The following is a 23830-nucleotide window of genomic DNA, read 5'->3' as shown; positions in this document are numbered from 1 at the left end:
GCAGGAGATGCAGGAAACACGGGTTCAATCCCTGGGTCAGGAAGATCCCCTGGAGGAGGGCATGGCAAGCCACTCCAGTACTCTTGCCTGGGAAATCCCATGGACAGAGGAGAATGGGGGTTATGGTCCATGAGGTCGCAAAGAGTCAGACATGACTGAACACGCATGACATATTAACAGCCATTGAATTAATCTCTTCCTCTGTTGTATATAATGATGCCCTTCTGTATTAGGCAGTGGGAATAGACATCTTTTTAAAAAATTATTTATTTACTTATTTATTTTTGGCTGTGCTGGGTCTTCATTGCAGCACATGGGTTTTGCTAGTTGCAATGAGCAGGGGCTGTCCTCTAGTTGTGGTGTGCAGGCTTTTCATTGGGATGGCTTCTCTGGTTGGGGAGCATGGGCTCTAGGGACTTGGGCTTCAGCAGTTATGGTGCATGGGCTTAGCTGCCTTAGCATGTGGAATCTTCCCATTCCAGGGATTAAACCCGTGTCCCCTGCATTGGCAGAATCCCAACCACTTGACTACCAGGTAAGTCCAAGTTTCTTAAATTTTAAAATGCAGCAGACCTCCTGGAGATCTTGGTGAAATGTAGATTCTGGTTCAAGAAGTCCGGATGGTGCATGTGCATTTCTAAGAGCTTCCGGGTGATGCTGATATTGTTGGCCCATGGACCACACTTGGAGTAGCCAGGCTCCAGGCAGAAAAGAAGCAAATAGACAGAAGAACACCCACATGCAGCAAAAAACCTGGCACATAAAAGCTGAAGGAAAGATTTTAAGTGTCATTTGGCATTAGGAAAATTCCTGATGGCAAGGTATTAAAGGTAAGAAATAGAGAGCAATGACCCTCAGTATTGTCTTCACATAGAATCACCCAGAGAGTATTCAAAAACCTCTTGTCCAGGTCAGGCTTCCTTAGTAGCTCAGCTGGTAAAGAATTCACCTGCAATGCAGGAGACCCCAGTTCAAGTCCTTGGTTAAGAAGTTCCCCGGGAGAAGGGATAGGCTACCCACTCCAGTATTCTTGGGCTTCCCTGGTGGCTCAGACCACATTGCAGGTAAAGAATCCACCTGAGCAACTAAGCATAAGCACACAGCATGGAACCAGTTAAATCAAAATTTCTGGGGATGCAGCCAGGCATCAGCATTTTGAATCCTTCTAGGTGATTGCAATGTGCAACCGTAGTTGAAAACAAATGCCAAATTTAAAACCAGCTTATGATGTGCACTTTTAAACAAGGCCATCTATCTGACTTTCATTTTTAGACCACAATTTATCATCTTTGATCACTCAAAATTCCCAATGACTATAACTAAAAGAGAAAAATCATTCTTCGCTATTAATTTTCATGTAAAAATATGAGTTGCCTTAGAAGGCAGGAGCAGAAAAGATAAAGATGGCTTGATTGCCAATGCAACCCAGTTCCTTTCACTTACCCCCCAAATAGTAGGTGTCACCTGACTCAATCTGGCCACGCAAGGAATGAGCCATGGAGGCTGCCTCACCATCCACCATTATACTCAGGTGATTCCCTCTTGCAGATAAGGACACAGAATGCCACTGCCCATCATTTAATCCAGCACCTGGAAGTAAACAAAATGGGTTAAAATAAATTCCTATAAACCTTGTTGATACCTCAACAGAGCAAGTACTTGAAAACAATATGATGCATACCTTGAGCCACCTTCCACAGACCACCAAGAACTCACCTGAAGCCCACCTAGGTCACTTAGTTAGTTGACCAATGAAGAATGCACCACAGGAGACACAGAGAGACAGAGAGAGGTGAAGGATAGATGTGGACTTGTCTGGGGGCTTCTAAGAAGGCAATTAGGTTATCTGGTATGTTGGTCATGCTTATCTAGAAGAAGGTACTACCGATGTCAGTTGGAAGAGGGTCTTGTGGAGTAAATTTTGTGGTTGCAGAGGATCCTTGTGTCTGATCCATCAGTCATGGACTGGCCTGTCTGGTATTTGTTTATGTAATAACAAAAATGATTATGTTCAGTTAGGATTACTATGGCCTCTATGTACAGTGCCAGGGATATACTTCACTTTCTCATCACTCAGTTTAGTCAAAAAGGTGCAAATAGAAAAAAAGTGGGGGAAGGTAAAGTGAAAACAAGAGTGGATCACTCATCCTGCTTTGAAAAACACAGCATTGGTTTGTTTCAGTCCTAGGGCCTTAAGAAGGCTTACTCCTTGGAAGGAATGTTATGACCAACCTAGATAGCATATTAAAAAGCAGAGACATTACTTTGTCAACAAAGGTCCGTCTAGTCAAGGCTATGGTTTTTCCAGTGGTCATGTATGGATGTGAGAGTTGGACTGTAAAGAAAGCTGAGTGCTGAAGAATTGATGCTTTTGAACTGTGGTGTTGGAGAAGACTCTTGAGAGTCCCTTGGACTGCAAGGAGATCCAACCAGTCTATCCTAAAGGAGATCAGTCCTGGGTGTTCATTGGAAGGACTGATGTTGAAGCTGAAACTCCAATACTTGGCCACCTGATGAGAAGAGCTGACTCATTTGAAAAGACTCTGATGCTAGGAAAGATTGAGGGCAGGAGGAGAAGGGGACAACAGAGGATGAGATGGTTGGATGGCATCATAGACTCGATGGACATGGGTTTGGGTAGACTCAGGGAGTTGGTGATGGACAGGGAGGCCTGGTGTGCTGCAGTTCATGGGGTTGCAAAGAGTCGGACACAACTTAGTGACTGAACTGAACTGAAGTCCTTAAGAGAATAAAATTTCTATGAATGACCCTGAGCAATCATGAAATCATAAAGTATTTCCAATTACATGGCATTGGACATATTTTAGCCTCATCTAGCCCACTGATAGTTTGTGATGCTGAGAAGTACAGCTATTTTCCGAAGATGCAAGTTATAAAAATAAAAACTTATTCTCACTTTCATATATTGTCATTATCTATAATATTCTTGACAGACTATTTAAAAAAATATACTGACAGTCTTTAAAAATAACAATTTAGGTACTAATAAAACATGAAAATTCATACAATAGAATAAAAGTTTATAAAAGCATTACATTAAAGTGTGTCTGTACATATTCAAATATTGGATAAAGATGGAAAAGAGTGGCAAGAAATATTCTTAAATATTAACCTTTATTTTTGGTTGAGGGAATTGTGTTTTTCATTTTATGTCATTTTTACATTTTCTGTTTTTCTTTCCAAATGAGATACAACGTATTCCAGCTATCGTCACATGACATGCATGCATGCTCAGTCATGTTTGTGTTCAACTCTTTGTGACCCGATTAACTGCAGCCTTCCAGGATCCTCTGTCCATGGGATTTTCCAGGCAAGAACATTGGAGTGGATTGCCCACTCCAGGGGATCTTCCTGACCCAGGGATTGAACCTGTGTCTCCTGCGTTGGCAGATGGATTCTTTACCACTGAGTCACCAAGGAAGCCTATCCATTTTTAAAACTATTATCAATTCCTTCAAAGTAGTCATTGTCTCTTGAATCTATGAGATGAAATATCTATATTTTCTTCAAGTGATGGAGCTGGAATGATAAATTAGTTGAATCACTGACTGTCGACCAACTGTGCGTGACTCTAACATCTACTACAGACTAACTTGTAGGGTCTTCTACTGAATGAAAACCCAGTGCTGTGTCATGTAAATACATCAATAAGCCTTAGGTGTCCCAGTACACTCACCCACACAGTGTGTGTGTGTTAGCTTCTACTAGGTTATTTTGTGGACATAAACAACAGCCAAGTTTCAATGAGTAACAACTCGGGTTTGTTTCTTGATCTGGCCCTGGGCCATCTGGCTCTCTATCCTTTGTGCTCCACACATTCATTCAAGCAGCACCAAGGCTAAAACACAGCCCTACCCCCTGCCTCCCTGCAGAGAGAGAACAGCATTTGGCAGAATCTTGCTATGGTGTTGGCAGCTTCTACTCAGATGTGGCATAAGCCCCTTCTGCTCATATGCTAGTGTCCAAAATGAGTTATTTGGCCAAGAACAAGGGATTTGTCCCCTCCACAGGAGGTCGCTGCAGCTTGCACAGCAGGCCCCAGACATGAATACTTCAATTGACCGGGTGGGGGCGGGAATAACTGAAATCTTTAGAAATTGTTTTGTTCAACAGGGACCGAAGTCATAAAAAAAAAAAAAATTTCATTCATTGAAAAGCAACAGTGATATGACAGGTTGATTTTTTTGACGCCATGCTCAAGAAAAAGAAATACAAAAAGGCAAAATGGTTGTCATACGAGGCCTTACAAAGGAAGAGAAAAGAGAAGCTAAAGGCAAAGGAGAAAAGGAAAGATATACCCATTTGAATGCAGAGTTCCAAAGCAGAGCAAGGAGAGAGAAGAAAGTCTTCCTCTGCAATTAATGTAAAGAAATAGAGGAAAACAATAGAAAGGGAAAGACTAGAGATCTCTTCAAGAAAATGAGAGATACCAAGGGAACATTTCATGCAAAGATGAGCACAATAAAGGACAGAAATGGTATGGACCTAACAGAAGCAGAAGATATTAAGAAGAGGTAGCAAGAATACACAGAAGAAATATATAAAAAAAATCTTCATGACCCAGATAACCATGATGGTGTGGTCACTCACCTAGAGTAAGACACCCTGGAATGCGAAGTCAAGTGGGCCTTAGGAAGTATCACTATGAACAAAGCTAGTGGCGGTGATGGAATTCCAGTTGAGCTATTTCAAATCCTGAAAAATGATGCTGTGAAAGTGCTGCACTCAATATGCCAGCAAATTTGGAAAACTCACCAGTGGCCACAGGACTGGGAAAAGTCAGTTTTCATTCCAATCCCAAAGAAAGGCAATGCCAAAGAATGCTCAAATTACTGGACAACTGCACTCATCTCACGCTTCAGTAAAGTAATGCTAAAAATTCTCCAAGCCAGGCTTCAACAGTACATGAACCATGAACTTCCAGATGTTCAAGCTGGATTTAGAAAAGGCAGAGGAACCAGAGATCAGATTGCCAACATCCATCTGTTGGATCATTGAAAAAACAATAGAGTTCCAGAAAAACATCTACTTTTGCTTTATTGACTACGCCAAAGCCTTTGACTATGTGAATCACAACTGTGGAAAATTCTTAAAGAGATGGGAATACCAGACCCCCTGACCTGCCTCCTGAGAAATATGTATGCAGGTCAGGAAGCAACAGTTAGAACTGGACATGGAACAACAAACTGGTTCCAAATCAGGAAAGGAGTATGTCAAGGCTGTATATTGTCACTCTGCTTATTTAACTTATATGCAGAACATTATACAAAAAGCCAGACTGGATAAAGCACAAGCTGGAATCAAGATTGCCGGGAGAAATATCAATGGCCTCAGATATGCAGATGACATCACCCTTATGGCAGAAAGTGAAGAAGAACTAAAGAGCCTCTTGATGAAAGTGAAAGAGAGAGTGAAAAACTTGGCTTAAAACTCAAGATTCAGAAAACTACGATCATGGCATCTGGTCCCATCACTTCATGGCCAATATATGGGGAAACAATGGAAACAGGGAGAGATTTTATTTTGGGGGGCTCCAAAATCACTGTAGATGGTAACTGCAGCCATGAAATTAAAAGATGTTTTCTCCTTGGAATAAAAGCTATGACAAACCTAGACAGCGTATTAAGAAGCAGAGACATTACTTTACCAACAAAGGTCCTTCTAGTCAAAGCTATGATTTTTCCAGTAGTCATATATGGATGTGAGAGTTGGACTATAAAGAAAACTGAGAGCCAAAGAATTGATACTTTTGAACTGTGGTGTTGGAGAAGACTCTTGAGAGTCCCTTGGACTGCCAGGAGATCCAACCAGTCCATCCTAAAGGAAATCAGTCCTGAATATTCATTGGAAAGACTGATGTTGAACCTGAAACTCCAATACTTTGACTACCTGAAGCAAAGAACTGACTCATTGGAAAAGACCCTGATGCTGGGAAAGATTGAAGGCAGGAGGCGAAGGGGAAGACAGGATGAGATGGTTGGACGGCATTACCGATGCGATGGACATGAGTTTGAGTAGGCTCCAGGAGTTGGTGATGGACAGAAAAGCCTGGTGTACTGCAGTCCATGGGGTCGCAGAGTCAGACACGACTGAGCAGCTGATCTGACTGACTGAGCGTACTGGTGAGCTTGAATGACTCCAATTTGAGCATCTTCTCGTATGTCCCAATATATTTAACTAACACATTTTACGAATGTTAAAAGTACAGACTCTTTACAGCTCTATAAGTTTAGAAGTTAATCTTATGAATTAGAAGTTATGTTAGAGAATAGTGGGGATTTTAGTCTACCCCCAAAAAATAAGTGCATATTTCTGGTAGAAAGTTAATCAGTCCTATCTAATTCATATCACATTTTGGTATTTACAACCCATGTGACCATGTAAATCCATGTCCTTCAAATGCTCTTCAAACCAGCTTTTTTTTTTTTTTCCTGTTGGATCTCTGATTAATGACTTGGACTCAAGATTAACTTGGGGCTTCCCTCATAGCTCAGTTGATAAAGAATCTGCCTGCAATGCAGGAGACTTGGGTTCGATTCCTGGGTGGGTAAGATCCCTGGGGGAAGGAAATGGCAACCCACTCCAGTATTGCTGCCTGGAAAATCCCATGGACAGAGGATCCTGGCAGGTTACAGTCCATGGGGTCGCAAGAGTTGGACACAACTTAGGAACTAAACTACCACCACCCAGATCTACTTGGGGCTTCCCCTGTGGCTCAGCAATAAAGAGTCTGCCGGGAATGTAGGAGCTTAGGTGACACAGGTTCGATCCCTGGGTCAGAAAGATCACCTGGAGCAAGTAATGGCAATCCATTCCAATATCCACTCCAATCTAATTCACTCCAAACCACTCTGTTTCCTGGAGAAGGAAATGGAAACTCACTCCAGTATCTTTGCCTGGAGAATCCCAAGCACAGAGGAGCCTGGTGGGCTAGAGTCCAGAGGGTCACAAGGAGTCGGACACGACTTAGCACACATGTAAAATCCACTTGAGCTGGAAATGTTTCCAGCATAACCCAGAAGGTCAAAGATCCTGCTGTGAAGCAGCTAAATTTTTGTTTTTTTCATACTGTTAAATATTAGTTGTAATGCATCCCAAAATGTTTTCATTTTCAGGAAGGGGATAGCTTTAAAGTCACTAGTTACTACTACCATGTGCAGACAGTAAAAATGCTGCACTCTTGCTTTTTGTTTTTTATTGGTGAAGTCAGAAACATTTTCAAAGATTCAACACTCGTTCATGAAAAATCATGAGAAAAGTTGAAAACTAGAATATGGAGGATTCAGTTAGACACTTAAAACATATATTATGAAACTGAATCTGAAATAAAGTTTTAAAGAAGTTCTGTAATCTTAGAGCCAAAAAGGATGAACCAGAAAAAAAAAAATCTCTACATGTTCTTTTCAGCCTTATCATTTGGGGTTTCTCTCAATTGTTATATTGTATACCTGTCAGTATAATAACTATATTCACTTAAAATCTGTCATTAAAACCTAGTTTGATTTTGTGAAATATTTCCTTTCTCTCTGTCACCCGACCACCTTTTCCTTCCCTCTCTCTCTGTCTCACTCTCTCTCTCTCTCTTTCTCTATCTAGCACAGGGGTCCCCAACCTCTAGGATCTAATGCTTGATGATCTGAGGTGGAGTTGATGTAATAACAGTAGAAATAAAGTGCACAATAAATGTAATGCACTTGAATCATCTTGAAACCATCCTCCGCACCAGGTCTGTGGAAAAATTGTGTTACACAAAACCAGTCCCTGGTGCCAAAAAAGGCTAGGACCGCTGATCTAGCATATTGAGGTATTTCACAGGAGAATTTGCAGAAAGCACTCCAAAATATCTTGAATTTGTAGTAGATGTTATCTGTCTATGTGATACAAGACTGTTCTTGGTAAAAATTGGCCCTTCTAATTTAAAAATAAAATGCAGGCATTTATATTCATTGTCTCCTTCTCTCCATTATAAATCTCATCCTTTGTTTTTCTTCAGTATGATTTCACGTTGGCCCACTTCTGATGAAAGGACAGTCTGTTTCCAAGGCAACATGATTGTCAAAGGATGGATGGAGACCAGAAAATAGATTTTGGACTTTTGATTTGTGCAACTATAAATATGCTAATTCTACCACACTCTTCCAGTCCCTCTACAGGCCTCAATATTGGGGGTGATGCCATGGTTGTAGTGCTAGTGTTGAAATATTGATAACTAATGGTTGTTGTGTTATTACTGATTGACACTATGGTGCCAAGGGTTTAGATATGTTATATCCCTGCATTCTCACCATAACACCTATTAGTGTCATTTTAAAAATGAAGACCCTAAGGCTTCATGAGAACAAGTGGGCTGCTTATCAAAGGCAGGCCTGGAAACATGCATGGGAGGGGAGTCATCTCACACAGCACCTCATAAATCAAGTAATTTATTCTAATAACAGAGGATAATGCCCACAGCACCACACACAGCTTGTAAAGGGTAGGATTGTGGCTTTTCTTATAAAGGTGAATATAGACATTCATCTTTTCCTCTTCCTTTGTTACTCCCACTTTTCCTCTGTTTCTATGACCCACTTCCTTAGCTCTGCCCCAGGAACACACATGTACCAGAAGCTACACTTTTGGTCCATTTCTCCAGTTCTTCAGAACTACCTTGAGATAACTATTAGGAAAAATTATCTACAACCTAGAAATAGGATACAAGATGCCTTTTCAATATCATTTAATGAAATTTAAGTTTCAATTTGGTACACATTTGGGTACTTGATACAACATTATTTAAAGTGAAAAAATTTTGCAGCCTGTCTTATTTTCCATCTACTTCAACTGCATAAAAGATTCCCCTTCAAATGCTGCTATAGCAAAAAGCAAGCATCACGAGAAATTCACCTTCGGTTTGCTTCTGAAAAATGGCACATTACACTGTAAAACCTTTACAATTGGTGCAATAAAATATTTATGTGTTGTGTCAGTGCCAGCTTACAAAAAATTCAATACCTGACATATATATGTGTGTTGGGGGAAGGGCAGTGTGCACCCACATGAACAACTCTAAAAAGTTATCTCTTTTAGTTCGTATTATATGTAAATTACGGAAAAGGCAATGGCACCCCACTCCAGTACTCTTGCCTGGAAAATCCCATGGACGGAGGAGCCTGGTAGGCTACAGTCCATGGGGTCGTGAAGAGTCGGACACGACTGAGCGACTTCACTTTCACTTTTCACTTTCATGCATTGAAGAAGGAAATGGCAACCTACTCTAGTGTTCTTGCCTGGAGAATCCCAGGGACTGAGGGGCCTGGTGGGCTGCAGTCCATGGGGTCGCACAGAGTCAGACACGACTGAAGCGACTTACCAGCAGCAGCAGCAGCAACACATGTAAATTATGCGTGCATAAGTCATGTCTGACTCTTTGCAACCCTATGGACTGAAGCCTGCCAGACTCCTGTGTTCATAGGATTCTCCAGGCAAGAATACTGGAGTGGGTTATCATTTCTTCCCCCAGGGTATCTTCCTGACCAGGAACTGAACCCACGTCACCTGTGGCTCCTGCATTGCAGGCAGATAGTTTACCGCTGAGCCAAGAATTAAGCAATTGACTGAATCTGAATTGACACTGTCAACTCGGTTCATTTACATGCTGATCATCATATTTTTTTTATTTATAAAAAGAAAGGAAAATTTAGTCTTCATTCCTAGCTTTTCAGTCCCAAACTGATAAAGATACATCAGACAAGACAGGCCTTCTGCATTAAACCTTCATGGAAAGACATGCCATGAGTCCACCTAGGTTTAAATTTTATCAGTTTTAAATGTAAAGCAGTCCCCAAAGTTCAAAAATAACACGACTCAGAAGTGAGTCTAGAAATAAACCGGTTCTTCTCAGAAAACTATAGAACATTCACCCACTTAGAAGCAGCCTCACCAAAAACAAGTGGGAACAAAGGAAGCAATGGCTCAGACATAAGAAAGAAAAGTAACTTATAATATTTTGAAAATCAATGTGTACATAGGTTTAAAAAACAATTCAAAGAAATCTATTTTCTTAAGACTCCTTAGGATAGTCTAATGCCTTCTAGTAATTCAAGTTTACTTCTAGGTTCTAACTCAAACTTATAAATACATTTTTTTCTTTTATTAATTTTTTATTAAAGTATAGCTGGTTTACAATGTTGTGTTAGCTTCAAGTGTCCAGCAAAGTGATTCATATACACACACGTGTATATATACATATGTATATATATATACATATATGTATAAATATACATATTCATTTTCATATTCTTTTCCCTTATAGGTTATTACAAAATACCGAGTAAACTTCCCTGTGCTATAACAGTAGGTCCTTGATGGTTATCCATTTTTATTAATAGTAGTGAATATCTGTCAATCCCAAACTCCTAATTTATCCCTCTCCCTCTTTCCCCTTTGGTAACCACAAGTTTATGATCATTTATTTTTAAACTTTTTGATAATTATGCTATGTTACATTGACTGACACACCAACAGCCTGGAGTTACCTATTTCAAAGGAAAAAGCAATCTAGTTCTCTCTAGTAGGATTATGAATATCTTATGTATTCAGCCATTCATTTATTTTAAAGATTACCCATCTTAGGTTTACATGCAAGAAGATACAGTCACAACAAATACCTATGCGTTATCTCAGGGAGGATGTTTATTACCTGCTGTGATGTCCCTGGCTGGATGTCCAGGCTGGGAAAGACTCAGCTTGAGTTTTCCATCACTAAGAACAAGGATAAGAGCTCCTGACCTATGCTGAAACTGACTGGTCAGCAACAATCCTGCTCTGTTCCATGTTCGAAATTGGAAGATCACAGACACTTTGTCCTCTCCGGAAGTGCCTGGCAGCACCAAGTAGCTCCTGGAGCTCAGAAAAGTCACGGGGACAGTTTGCGTGTGTGAGCAGGAGAAGGACACATTTCCCTGTGAACACAGTGAAACAGACTTTAGGAAAGCACAGTTGGAATGCTTCCATTTCACAGACAACAGATTTTCCAAGACTTACTGAATTTCTTATCAACAATTCAGCAATCTAGGATTTTTAAAATGAGGCTTCCCCATCAAACTTAATTCCAGATTTACCTTGTAGGTCCCTTAAAGCACTGTTCAAGGACTTCCCTGGTAGCCCAGTAGTTAAGAATCTGCCTGTCAATGCAGGGGACATGGGTTCAACTCTTGGTCCAGGAACTAAGATCCCACATCCCGCGGGGCAACTAAGCCCATGCACCACAACTGAAATCTGTGAGCCCTAGAGCCCACACTCTGCAACAAGAGATGCCACCACAATGAGAAGCCCATGCAATGCAATTAGAGTCGCCCCTACTCACCACAACTAGAGAAAGACCGTGCATGCACAGCAACGAAAGGGCAATGAAGATCTAGTGCAGCCAAAAATAAACAAATATAAAAATGAAAAGAAAAAGTGCTGTTCAGCTGGGCAAACCTATTTCTGAGTCTCTGAGGAACTGTCCATCTCCATTACTAAGCATTTGCAAAGGAATCCTGAGCCACATCTTTCCCAGACTTAATGCTGGGTGTCCAAGCTACGGTCTTTCCAATAGTCATGTACCAGTGTGAGAGCTGGAACATAAAGAAGGCTGAGCACCAAAGAATTGATGCTTTTGAATAGGGCTTGAGAAGACTCTAAAAAGTCCCTTGGACAGCAGGGAGATCAAACCAGTCAATCCTAAAGGAAATCAACCCTGAATATTCATTAGAAGGACTTATGATGAAACACCTATACTTTGGCCCCCTGATGTGAGAGCTGACTCACTGGAAAAGACCCTGATGCTGAGGGCAGGAGGAGAAGTGGGTGGCAGAGGATGGGAGATGGCTGGATGGCATTATAGACTCAATGGACATGAATCTGAGCAAACTGTGGGAGATAGTGAAGGACAGGGAAGCCTGGCATGCTGCAGTCCATGGGGTCGTAAAGAGACTCGACTGAGTGACTGAACAAAAATAGCAACAATGCTGGGTGTGGGATACGACATAAAAGAGACAGTTTTCCTCTCTTGAGGTGCTAGATGTTTTTCTCCAATGTGAAGGCTAGCACCAAGGATAACTTACTCCAAGAACTTTCTTGTACTTGTCTTGATCATGTAAATGTGATTATAAGTGTGTCACTCAGGTGATAGCTATGTCTTACTATAGGCAGGACATGTGCTTTTGCACGTCTGAAGAAAAGAATGTGGCCAGGCTGGTCCTGCCACAGGTAAGCTGGTCTCTTCTCTGAAGTTCTTACAAACCAAATCACCCACGGCTATCACCCAGCCTAAGATCTGATCTGTCTAGCAGGCTGTTTTTATTTGTATATAATTCTGTTTTTAAAGATATTTTCAATCCTTACGATATGTCTACTGCTCCAGGAACAAACCATTTTTAATCATAGGGCTTGAACGGGACGGGCTCAATATAATTCCAATTAAACCCTCTACAAGAATTTTGTCTGAAATTAAAAACTTTCCCATAAATTTCAGATAGCAGAATACATACCTAAACATTACTCTTCCTCTCCAAAAAAAAATAATGCAAATAAAAAACCAGTGAGACAGAACTTAACTTACCAGATAGCAAAGCATATTATGAAGTTACTGTAAGTAAATCAGTGTATAGGAATAGACATAGCAGTGGGACAGAATAAGGAACTCGCAAAAAGATCTGAGAATATATTAGTTATATATTAATATATAATATATAGCTATAATACATATATATAATATACAGTATACATTATATGCTGCTGCTGCCACTAAGTCGCTTCAGTCGTGTCCGACTCTATGTGACCCCATAGACAGCAGCCCACCAGGCTCCTCTGTCCCTGGGATTCTCCAGGCAAGAACACTGGAGTGGGTTGCCATTTCCTTCTCCAATGCAGAAAAGTGAAAAGTGAAAGTGAAGTTGTTCAGTCATGCCCGACTCGTAGCGACCCCATGGACTGCAGCCTACCAGGCTCCTCTGTCCATGGGATTTTTCCAGGCAAGAATACTAGAGTGGGTTGCCATTGCCTTCTCCATACATTATATAGTTACATATTAATAAAGCTAGCATGTAAGTGTGCTCAGTCATGTCTAATTCTTCTCAACCCCATGAACTCAGCTGGCCAGGCTCCTCTGTCCATGGGATTTTTTAGGCAAGAATACTGGAGTATATTGCCATTTCCTCCTGCCAGGGTATCTTCCCAACCCAGCTATCAAACCTTCATCCCCTACATTTCCTGCATTGGCAAGTGGATTCTTTACCACTGAGCCACCTGGTAAAACTTAGTAGGTAAGGAAATTCAACTATGTGGGATAAAGAGTGGGTTAGTTATTAAATAGTGTAGGACCAAATGGATATCTATCAGGTAGAATACAAAAATTAATCCTATATCACATAAAGAATACATTTCAAAGATTTAGTTTTTTTAACTTAAAAAATAAATAAAACCAATTAAAAGTTCTTACAGGAAAATGAGACCATGTATAGATTATAGGGGTTTAGAGACTTTCCAAAGCTATAAAGAAATATACAGGCCTAATGACCACATATAAGTAAAAATATTTATATACTCAACATATCATGTAATATTTAATATAAGATTGATAAATCTGAAAAAATATATGGACCATGAATGACAGAGGGTTATCTATCAAATATAAAACTATCTTGTAAATTGACCAAAAATTAAAGAAATAAAAAAAATTAGGCAAAAGAATAAGAGTGAACAATGATCAGAAAAACAAGTCCAAATGGACAAAAAATAGGTGAGAAGATTATTTAATTCACCAGTAGTCCCATAAACACAAAGTAACAGAGAGATATTAGTTCATGTTCCTTGAGCTGGCAGGGGTATATGAGGCTGGCTGAGATGTGATGGAACGCTCTAACATACATTGCTGGTGGAAAATGTCATGTTATAGTTTTTTGGAAAGCAATCCAATAAAGTTTATTAAAATGTAAAGCTGTATAAAACTTGTGACCAAGAAATTCTACTTCTAGAATTTTACCCCATCGAAAGGGAAGCCCCTGTACTGAGTAGGCATATGCAACTGTCAGCTTATAGTGGTAAAAAAGTCGAGATAAAATAAATGCCCTGAGTAGGAAATGACTAGATAAATAATGGTGCGTTTTCCTAATGGATAGTGATGTAGACATTCTAACGTAGAACTATTCCTGATAATGGAAAAGAATTCCTACAAGGTATTGTTGAATCAAAAAACCTAGATGGAGAAAAACTTTTATAAAATGATTTTTTTGTAAACAATGTCAAATGTGGAAGCATACAGATTCATAAATACATATTTGAGTATGAGTCTATCTATCTGCAGAGGATTCCATTACTATGGACCAAACAAGGAAGGACAAATGTTAGCTTAGTAACATCCCAGCTTGACAGAGGGACTGTAGCCATGTGGAGAATATGGAGAAAGAAGGAAGAAACCAATTGAAAAGAAAAACACTGCATTAAAATCCCTTAGTATGATTGCACTTTAACATTTTTGTGAAAATATTCATCTATTTCCACAAACACATGAAAATGAAACCACACGTAAACTAAAAACATATAGTAGACTTTCTGTATACCCAGGTTCTGCATCCTCATATACAACCAACCAACCAGGAAAATATTTAGAAAGAAAAATTTCAGAAAGTTCCAAAAAGCAAAACTTGAACTTGACTGGCACCATCAACTACTCACATAACAATTGCATTGTGTTTACAACTATTTACATATCATTTACATCGTGTTAGGTACTATACATAATCTAGAGTCGATTTAAAGTATATGGGAGGATATGACTAGGTTATATGCAAATACTGTGCCATTGTATACAGGGGACTTGAGCATCCTTGGATTGCTCCAACTCGGGGGTCCTGGAACCAGTTCCCCAAGGGTATCTAGGGATAACTATACACCTTCCCTGCCTTCAGAAGAGGTATATTTTAGAGCTGAATCAATCAAACTGCAGTTCCCTTTTCTCTTGAACTTGCGTATAAACTTTCTTACCATGATGAGGACCTGTGGCTTGTGTTTCTTGGACAAATCAATAATATCCACTCCATTATAATAGAGATTTTCAAAGCAGCCATGAAAGTTTTTATGTGGGAATGCCACTGATTTTCCGTGTCCAGGAATCCCTCCGAAGCTGATCTTAGAAAGAAAAAAATAACATAAATAACATTGTTTAATGATTTTCTGATTATCTGCCTAAATATATATGATTAGCAGGTATAGTGGTAATTGTCTCAAATCTGCTTGGCATTATTTTATATTACCATGCTAATTTCAAAGGAGGTTTTATATGTATTTGCCAATGCTTTATTTATTACATTGAGATAAATATATTAAATATCCTTCTTACAATTTGCTGCTACTCATATAGTTCTGTCATTTTTGTTGATGGGGAATATTGCATCTTTATGCCCACAGTAAATCTCGATTTGTGTGACAAGGCAGCCTACTGTGACGATATTCTACACTATAAACTAGACTGTGGGATCCTGCTCTTTGCCACGACTCTGATAGATTAGAATTACAAAGCCACTAATAATATCATTCCAGACCAGAATCTCCAGCTGGTCCCTGCTGCTGAGGCCACTCATACCAAGTGAATGTTGAAACCTGGTTTGCTGACAGATGTGCTCTGGCAGAACAAACAATGGATTTCAGTGTATGTTAGACACACATGGGCAGCACACTTCAAATATCATCAGGTGTTTAAAAACCCCAAGAAATAGTATTCTGAGACGTGTGCATTTGGCTTTCTTGTTACTTAAAAAATTCAGATTAGAATATATGTGGATTACTTCTCTAAATTATCCTAGGTAGCTAATTCTGTTTAGGATTGCCCGAAAACAAAGAAATCTCCAAGGTAATATTCGCAGCCAAACACCAGATAGAATACAGAAGAACTGTGTGAACAAATGCATTTAAAAATATTCTTTATTGAACTGGTAGCTCTTCATGTATGGATTTCCTAAATTTAACAACTATTTACTCTCATGTGAAGACTAACATCTGTAAGGAATGAAATGTCTCAATAGCTCGAGCATGTATTTTCCAGTGTGAAGTTACCACACACAGGAAATATTTTGTCAGAATTCTGAATTAGTAGGAAAGGGAATTTTTCAACGTAGCAGTATTTTCTCTCGAAGATTATGCTGCAATCAAATGATAAAATCTGTAATACTTAAAAAGTCATTTCACACCTTATAATCGAGATCCACATGGTTGGACTCTCCTTTGGCCCGAAAATGATGAGTGTGCGTGTCCACAGTGAAGTTGACATCTGTATTGAGGAGCTCAATGAGAACAGAATGCCAGTGCTCATCATCCAGCAAACTGCCCAGCATGAGAGCATCAGGCGAGGGCAAGTTAGCATGGCCTGAAAAGAAAGAAAGTGTAAATGGACCGTTCCATCTAGCTCAGTACCATGATTTCTATCAATGTTTTCAGGTTTAGCATTTCTCACATCAGTTACACTTTCCTTACGTTCTTTTATCCCAAGAACTGGCAAGCTGCTTTTACCTCAATCTTAAATACAATCTTCTCTGATATTGAGTAACATCTTCTATCTAACTTGTTTTGTTATTATTATGTACTGAATTATCATTTTTCTTGAAAATATTTTCTTCCTAGGTCCTCATTCATAGGACTACTTCAAAAGTTTATGATAAGCTACCCTTGTCATCATGATATTATCCGGTTATTTATTGAGCATCTACTACTGATCTTACATGATTATCAAGTAATAAAGCTTTTTACATAAAAGCATACTGAAGATCACACATGTTGTTCTTAGTATAGCTCAACTGTAGGTGACCACGTGTCCATTTGCCTGGACAGTTCTGGTCTTCAGAATAATTATTTATAGGGTCTGCTTTCTTTCACGAAAGTGTTCTTTTTTGTTGTATGTTTGTTTTGTTTTTTAAAGAAAGGCAGACTGCCACATGGAATGCCTCATTTGGATGTGTCTGGAGTCTTGGGAGCTTGACGACCCTACGTTCTCCTGCAAATGGACCTTGAGAGCTTGTTTGGAGGTTCTAGCAGAGAAGCAAAGCTACGCATATACCCTTGACCGAAGAATGGCCCTCCTCTAGAGGAGAAGGTGGTCCTCTTCAACCAAGCGCACGGCTTTGGGAGGGACACACGTGGAGCGGTGAGGGAGGAAGGGAACACCTTTCTAGTCAAGCCAGATCACCCTCACATCCAAAAGTACTCTGGTTTTAAATTAACTACTTAACTGTGAAGAAAAATTCATCATAAAAGATACTTTCATCTAAATAGTATTTCCTGAAACACCTTTTTTTTTTTTTTACCTGAATTAAGAAATAAGATGAGTTTTCCTTTAACTAACTCCAGGATGAAGTGTTTGTCATTTGGTCCTTCTCTGTGGAGTAGAATCCCATTGTTCTCTCTGGTTTTAAATTTCAGAGAAATAACTTCTTTGATTGGATTCATGGATTCATGATTAAATGTGTACAGCAAAGAACTCTTCCCATCAAAATGAACCATCTCAGATCCTACAATGGAAGACATTAAAACGTGGTATAATTACAATATAGTCTTATCAGTGCATTAAAATGTGTAAGTCAACACACACATATACATACATAGCATATCTCTGGCTTGTTTAACATATCTAAACTCCACTGTTTGCCTTTTCTCACATCTTCCCCAAAATGCATCATCTAGAAATGTTGATTAATTTCAATTCTCCTATCTTTTACTGGCCTATTTCCATCCTATATGTAACAAAGATCAGGAAAAAAGTTAAAGTCAATTTTCCTTGAATAAAATCTCCCTGTACATTTAACCATCATTCAACATTTCTGTTTTTCTGAAAAGCTATACTAGTTCTCACAGACTGGTAAGAAATTAAATATCAGTATCACTCAATGTAAATGACTTAATTATTTCTGAACCAGAAACTCTGACTTTTAACAATTCTCACATAAGCAGTCACTTTAATATATTTTTGTCTGGCCATAAAAGACACACATAAAGACATCGGATATACTAAATACTACTGCAGACCATACTAAAGGGTTCTCAGTAAACAGGGATGTATTTTTATTCCAACATTTTGGTCCAGTGACAGCACAATAGGGCATACCTATGTTGTGTTGTACCTTAAGCACGCTACCAAGATTGTTCTGCTACAGCCAGCCATTGCTACACTGGTGCCATATACACTGGTGTCTAACTGTGTACATGGACCTGCATTTCATTCAGGTTAACTACTTCCAGGGCTTCCCTTGTGTACATGGACCTACATTTCATTCAGGTTAACTATTACCAGGGCTTCCCTTGTGGCTCAGCTGGAAAAGAATCTGCCTTGATTGCAGACCTGGGTTCGATCCTTGGCTTGGGAGAAGGGAGAGGCTACCCACTCCAGTATTCTGGCCTAGAGAATTCCTGGACATACAGGAATGAGCAACTTTCATTTCTTTCAATCTTTGGGCTTCCCTGGTGGCTCAGACAGTAAAGCGTCTGCCTGCAACACAGGAGACCCAGGTTCGATCCCTGGGTAAGGAAGAGCCCCTGGAGAAGCAAATGGCAACCCACTCCAGTACTCTTGCCTGGAAAATTCCATGGATGGAGGAGTCTGATGGGCTACAGTGCATGGGGTCGCCAAGAGTCAGACATGACTGAGTGACTTCACTTCACTTTAACTATTTCCAGAAAACCCTTTATATTCACAACTTAAAAAGAATCATCCATTTTATGCAGCTACCTTTTGGAAATGTGGAAGTTTGATTCACATCAGTCAATTCACTTCAGTCGCTCAGTCGACGGAACTGAACCGACCTTTTTCAACCCCATGGACTGCAGCACACCAGGCTTCCCTGTCCATCACCAACTCCCGGAGCTTACTCAAAACTCATGTCCACCGAGTCGGGGATGCCATCCAACTATCTCACCCTCTGTCATCCCCTTCTCCTCCCACCTTCAGTCTTTCCCAGCATCAGGGTCTTTTCAGATGAGTCAGTTCTTCGTATCAGGTGGCCAAAGTATTGGAGTTTTAGCTTCAGCATCAGTCCTTCCAATGAATATTCAGGACTGATTTCATTTAGGATGCACTGGTTGGATCTCCTTGCAGTCCAAGGGACTCTCAAGAGTCTTCTCCAACACAATACAAAGCATCAATTCTTCGGCACTCAGCTTTCTTTATAGTCCAACTCTCACATCGATACATGACTACTGGAAAAAACAAAGCCTTGACTAGACAGACCTTTGTTGCAAAGGTCTGCTTTTTAATGAGATATCTAGGTTGGTCATAGCTTTTCTTCCAAGGAGCAAGTGTCTTTTAATTTCATGGCTGCAATCACCACCTGCAGTGATTTTGGAGCCCAAAATAATAAAGTCTCTCACCATTACCATTGTTTCCCCAAATATTTGCCATGAAGTGATGGGACCAGATGCTATGATCTTAGTTATCTGAATGTTGAGTTTTAAGGCAACTTTTTCACTCTCCTCTTTCACTTTTGTCAAGAGGCTCTTTAGTTCTTCTTCAATTTCTGCCATAAGGGTGGTGTCATTTGCGTATCTAAGGCTATTGATATTTCTCCCGGCAATCTTGATTCCAGCTTGTGCTTTATCCAGTCTGGCTTTTCGTATGATGTTCTGCATATAAGTTAAATAAGCAGGGTGACAATATACAGCCTTGATGTACTCCTATCCCAATTTGGAACCAAACTGTTGTTCCATGTCCAGTTCTAATTGTTGCTTCCTGACCTGCGTGCAGATTTCTCTGGAGGCAGGTCAGGTAGTCTGGTATTCCCATCCCTTTCAGAATTTTCCAGTTTGTTGTGATCCATGCAGTCAAAGGCTTTGGCGTAGTCAATAAAGCAGAAGTAGCTGTTTTTCTGGAACTCTCTTGCTTTTTCAATGATCCAGAGGATGTGGGCAATTTGATCTCTGGTTCCTCTGCCTTTTCTAAATCCAGTTTGAACATCTGGAAGTTCACAGTTCATGTACTGTTAAAGCCTAGCTTGGTGAATTTTGAGCATTACTTTGCTAGCGTGTGAGATGAGTGCAATTGTGTGGAAGTTTGAGCATTCTTTGGCATTGCCTTTCTTTGGGATTGGAATGAAAACTGACCTTTTCCAGTCCTGTGGCCACTATTGGGTTTTCCAATTTTGCTGGCATATTGAGTGCAGCACTTTCAGAGCATCATCCTTCAGGATTTGAAATAGCTCAACTGGAATTCCATCACCTCCACTAGCTTTGTTCATAGTGATGCTTTCTAAGGCCCACTTGACTTCACATTCCAGGATGTCTGGCTTAGGTGAGTGATCACACCACCATGGTTATCTGGGTCATAAAGATCTTTTTGTATAGTTCTACTGTGTATTCTTACCATCTCTTTTCTTTGATTCACATACAAAGTGTAAAATATATAAACACTGAACTCTGTCTCTAAGCCATATAATCAAACAATTATTCTTTGTTGCATAATTAAATAAACATGATTAATAAAAACATAATTCTGTCAAATTCAAATGTGTCCCCAAGAGTATTAGATAATAATAAACTAATGAAAATTTGATAGTAAAGAATTTAAATGCTTTCACATTTTTGCATACAGTTTATGTGTCACTGAAAGGCAATGTTAATAATTAAGGCTTATTTTTGCAGTCAGCTAATAAATTTTTTCTGTAAGTGATTTTCTCAGGATTATTTTGTTTGAATTATGTTTTGTCCTCATCTTCCCTCTTGCTGTATTGCCTTGTAATAGTTATACTCATCTTCTAGGCCTCAGAATCTCTCGGAGTGTTTGTTAAACACAGACTGCTGTGTCCCATCTCAGGATTTCTGACTGACCAGGTGTGTGTGGCGAAGGGGGGGGGGGGGCGGGCGGCCCTGAGTATCTGGGTTTCTAAAAAGTCCCCTGTGATGTTGACGCTGCTGATCTGCGCCTATATTTTGAGAATCACTGCTCTAAAGCACCTAAATTATATTTCCTGGAATATTCTCCTCAGGCAAAATGGAGCCATGAAAACTGTATTATGTGATAGAAACACAAAAACATGGCTTTAAAAAATTCTTTTATCCTAATGTTTTGACTCTCTTTCTAATGTGATCACTAACATTAGTTTCTAGAACAATTAACCACATGTGAGTCATCAAATTATATTTTATGAGACAGATTCAACATGTATTTTGACAGACTTTTTTAAGCCTAAAGTGACTAAATTATAATACAGATATGTAACCACTTAAAAATCATGTATCTTGTAACAGTTTAACTAAAATCTTAAATGATAATAACTTGAGCTCAATTGAAGAGGTTACTAAAGAGATAAAATTGAAAAATTGCTTTTAGAAATCCAGACTTTTAAGCTTCCCTTCATCTGAAACCATCCACATCACACTGCAGCCTGTTATTGTACAGTCCCATGAGCTAATTTTTCAAGACTTGTTTAAAAAGAATCAAGCTTGAAAACAAAGAAGAGGTGGCAGAGAGTACAAGGATCTGCAAAGCCAAAAACATTTGCTGGCTGATCCTTTACAGAAGTTTGCCATCCCCCACTCAGCAGAACCAGGTAGCGATTATTCCTGGACCTGGCTCCTGATGGTTAAGCAGTAAGAATGAACTCACAACTAGACATTTTGTGACTTTCCTATGATTGAAAAATCAAAAATTCTATTTTATATAGGAAATCACAAATGTCATTATTTTTGTTGACTTTCCATTACATAATTCAATATACTCTATTCTCGAATATATATTTTATGAGGTAAAGAATAGGTCAGTATTTCTGCTCCTGGCTATATATTTCTGTGTATAATATAAAAGACTGGTTTCTATACACAGTCTTTCATAGCTCCAAATTCTACTTTGGCAAGGATTTTGCTTTGGTATAATGAAATTTTCTTATTAAAAGACCACTTCTTTCCATCTTCCCTCTCCCCCAACCCCAAACTAATTTCCATCCATTCCACAAGCACAGCTTTATTTTCAGTTGATATTGATGCAAGTATCACAAACTCTTCTGGATGCTGGGACAAAACAGGAGAGGACAGATATGGCCCAGCCCTCCTGGAACTGACAGTTCTTCCCTCACTTTCTCATTTCTACTATCATGAAAAAACAGATTGCACCTATAATACCTAATGTCTTACTGTGGGTTGCTAGGAAACTACAGTGACAAGAAAATGTCTTAGAGCTCAGTATGGAGATAGGAGAAACAAAGACTCTTCTCTGGTGAAAGTGTTTGGAAAGAAAGAATGCAAAGAATCAAGGTCATCTAGGTGTCAAACTATCACACAATAAATACTTTTTATACAAAATTTACACATAGGCATTGGAAAGTCTCCAACCATGGTTCAAAAACTGGGCAGCAGTGTTAACCAAGAAGCCCTCCAGGTAAGCCCACAAAACAAATAATAATACACATGATCACATAGATATTTAGATTGGAAACTCAGTTATAACAAGCCTCATCGAACAGAATCTATTTTATAAAATATCATTCACTACCAAGTGTTCATAAGCTAATCTGAATATTTGAAAACAAATTGGCAAGTCAATATATATGTATATTTTAAAATTTAGCACTAAATACTGAAACATGATTTGTAAAAGCTATAGATTAAAAAATGTAAAAATTTAAAAGATAGTCATATTTGGGGATAGAGAGTATTTTGTTCAGTAAGTCAGCAGCAATGAGCTCTCCAAGTATGAATGGCGGAGACCCCTAGGTGGTCCTCCTTGAGTTTAATCTCCACTAAATAGAGGCTCCCTTGAGCTTCAAATCACCAATCATGCCATGACCTGCAGAAGCCAACTTTCATGTCTCAGGGCTTACTAGTAATGAATGCTAAGATGAACTTGTTTCCACCAGTCCACTAAGCATAAAATTTTTGCTATTGTATTCCTATAAGAGCAAATCAAATGTTATATGCCTACAACTAATACAAATAATCCACTATATTTATTTGAATGAAAACACCAAAATAATGCATTAAATTACCACTTAGCATCATACTTAACTTTAACAAGAAATCCTCACATTTATAAAATGCTTTTGTATGTAATTCAATTATTTAAACAATTGGGGTACTTGACACAGAAGTCACTCATTATGTGTTGAAATAGGGAGCAATAGTTTCCTCCATTGTAAGAGTACAGAACCTACATTCCAAAAAGAGTAGGAGAAACGTGATATTTAGCTGAAAATAGGAAGTGTTTTTCCAATGTCACATGTGATAAACATTTGCTTTATTAACTGAGGCTATATTTTGATAAATGCCTCAGTAACAATATTATTAAAGAAAACCCTACACATGCTTGCCATTTTATCAGTAGGGAGAATAAGTTAGTGCTGATATATTTAGAGCCTCTTGATCTGGTCCCACAAACAGCCCTTCATAACACAGAACAGTTGCTCAGAGAAAGAATCTGTGAAGTTGTCCTGTAAGGATTTGAATATTGGTTCCATAGTGGAAAATTTACTCAACCTCTCTGTGCCTCAGTTTCCTCACCTGTAAAAGGATAAAGAAGTCTCTCCCACACAACACTAATTATATTGTTACTAAAAAACTTAATATCTATACAGTGTGTACAGCAATGTCTGAAACATGTCTAGTCCACAATGGGCATGGGCTACATCATTATTGTTAGTGGTAAGCGGCAAGTCACTTCAGCTGTGTCTGACTCTTTGCCACCCAGTGGACTGTAGCTGTCCTGGTTCCTCTGTCCATGGGATTCTCCAGGCAAGAATACTAGAGCAGGTTGCCATTTCCTTCTCCAGGGGCCATTCCTGATTCAAAGATCAAACCTGCATCTCTGGCATTGCAG

The 23830-nt window shown here is 39.2% G+C and overlaps 1 protein-coding gene across 1 annotated transcript in view; it reads right to left on the bottom strand.

Annotated features, from left to right (window-relative positions):
* Positions 1 to 23830, bottom strand: part of LOC145514600 (contactin-associated protein-like 3) — a 207104-nt gene that overhangs the window by 91283 nt on the left and 91991 nt on the right. Inside the window, exons 7-11 of the mRNA XM_081512732.1 lie at positions 17343 to 17546; positions 16233 to 16408; positions 15031 to 15174; positions 10703 to 10964; positions 1444 to 1590 (exon numbers count right to left, since the gene is read on the bottom strand). Coding sequence (XP_081368858.1) covers positions 1444 to 1590; positions 10703 to 10964; positions 15031 to 15174; positions 16233 to 16408; positions 17343 to 17546 — 933 coding nt within the window. The remainder of the gene's footprint in view (positions 1 to 1443; positions 1591 to 10702; positions 10965 to 15030; positions 15175 to 16232; positions 16409 to 17342; positions 17547 to 23830) is intronic.

Source organism: Giraffa tippelskirchi, chromosome 1 (assembly GCF_054371585.1).
Source record: "Giraffa tippelskirchi isolate mGirTip1 chromosome 1, T2T-mGirTip1v1.2.pri, whole genome shotgun sequence".
NCBI lineage: Eukaryota > Metazoa > Chordata > Mammalia > Artiodactyla > Giraffidae > Giraffa > Giraffa tippelskirchi.
The sequence above is the reverse complement of the archived record's forward strand: the minus strand, read 5'-3'. Positions and strand labels throughout refer to the sequence as shown.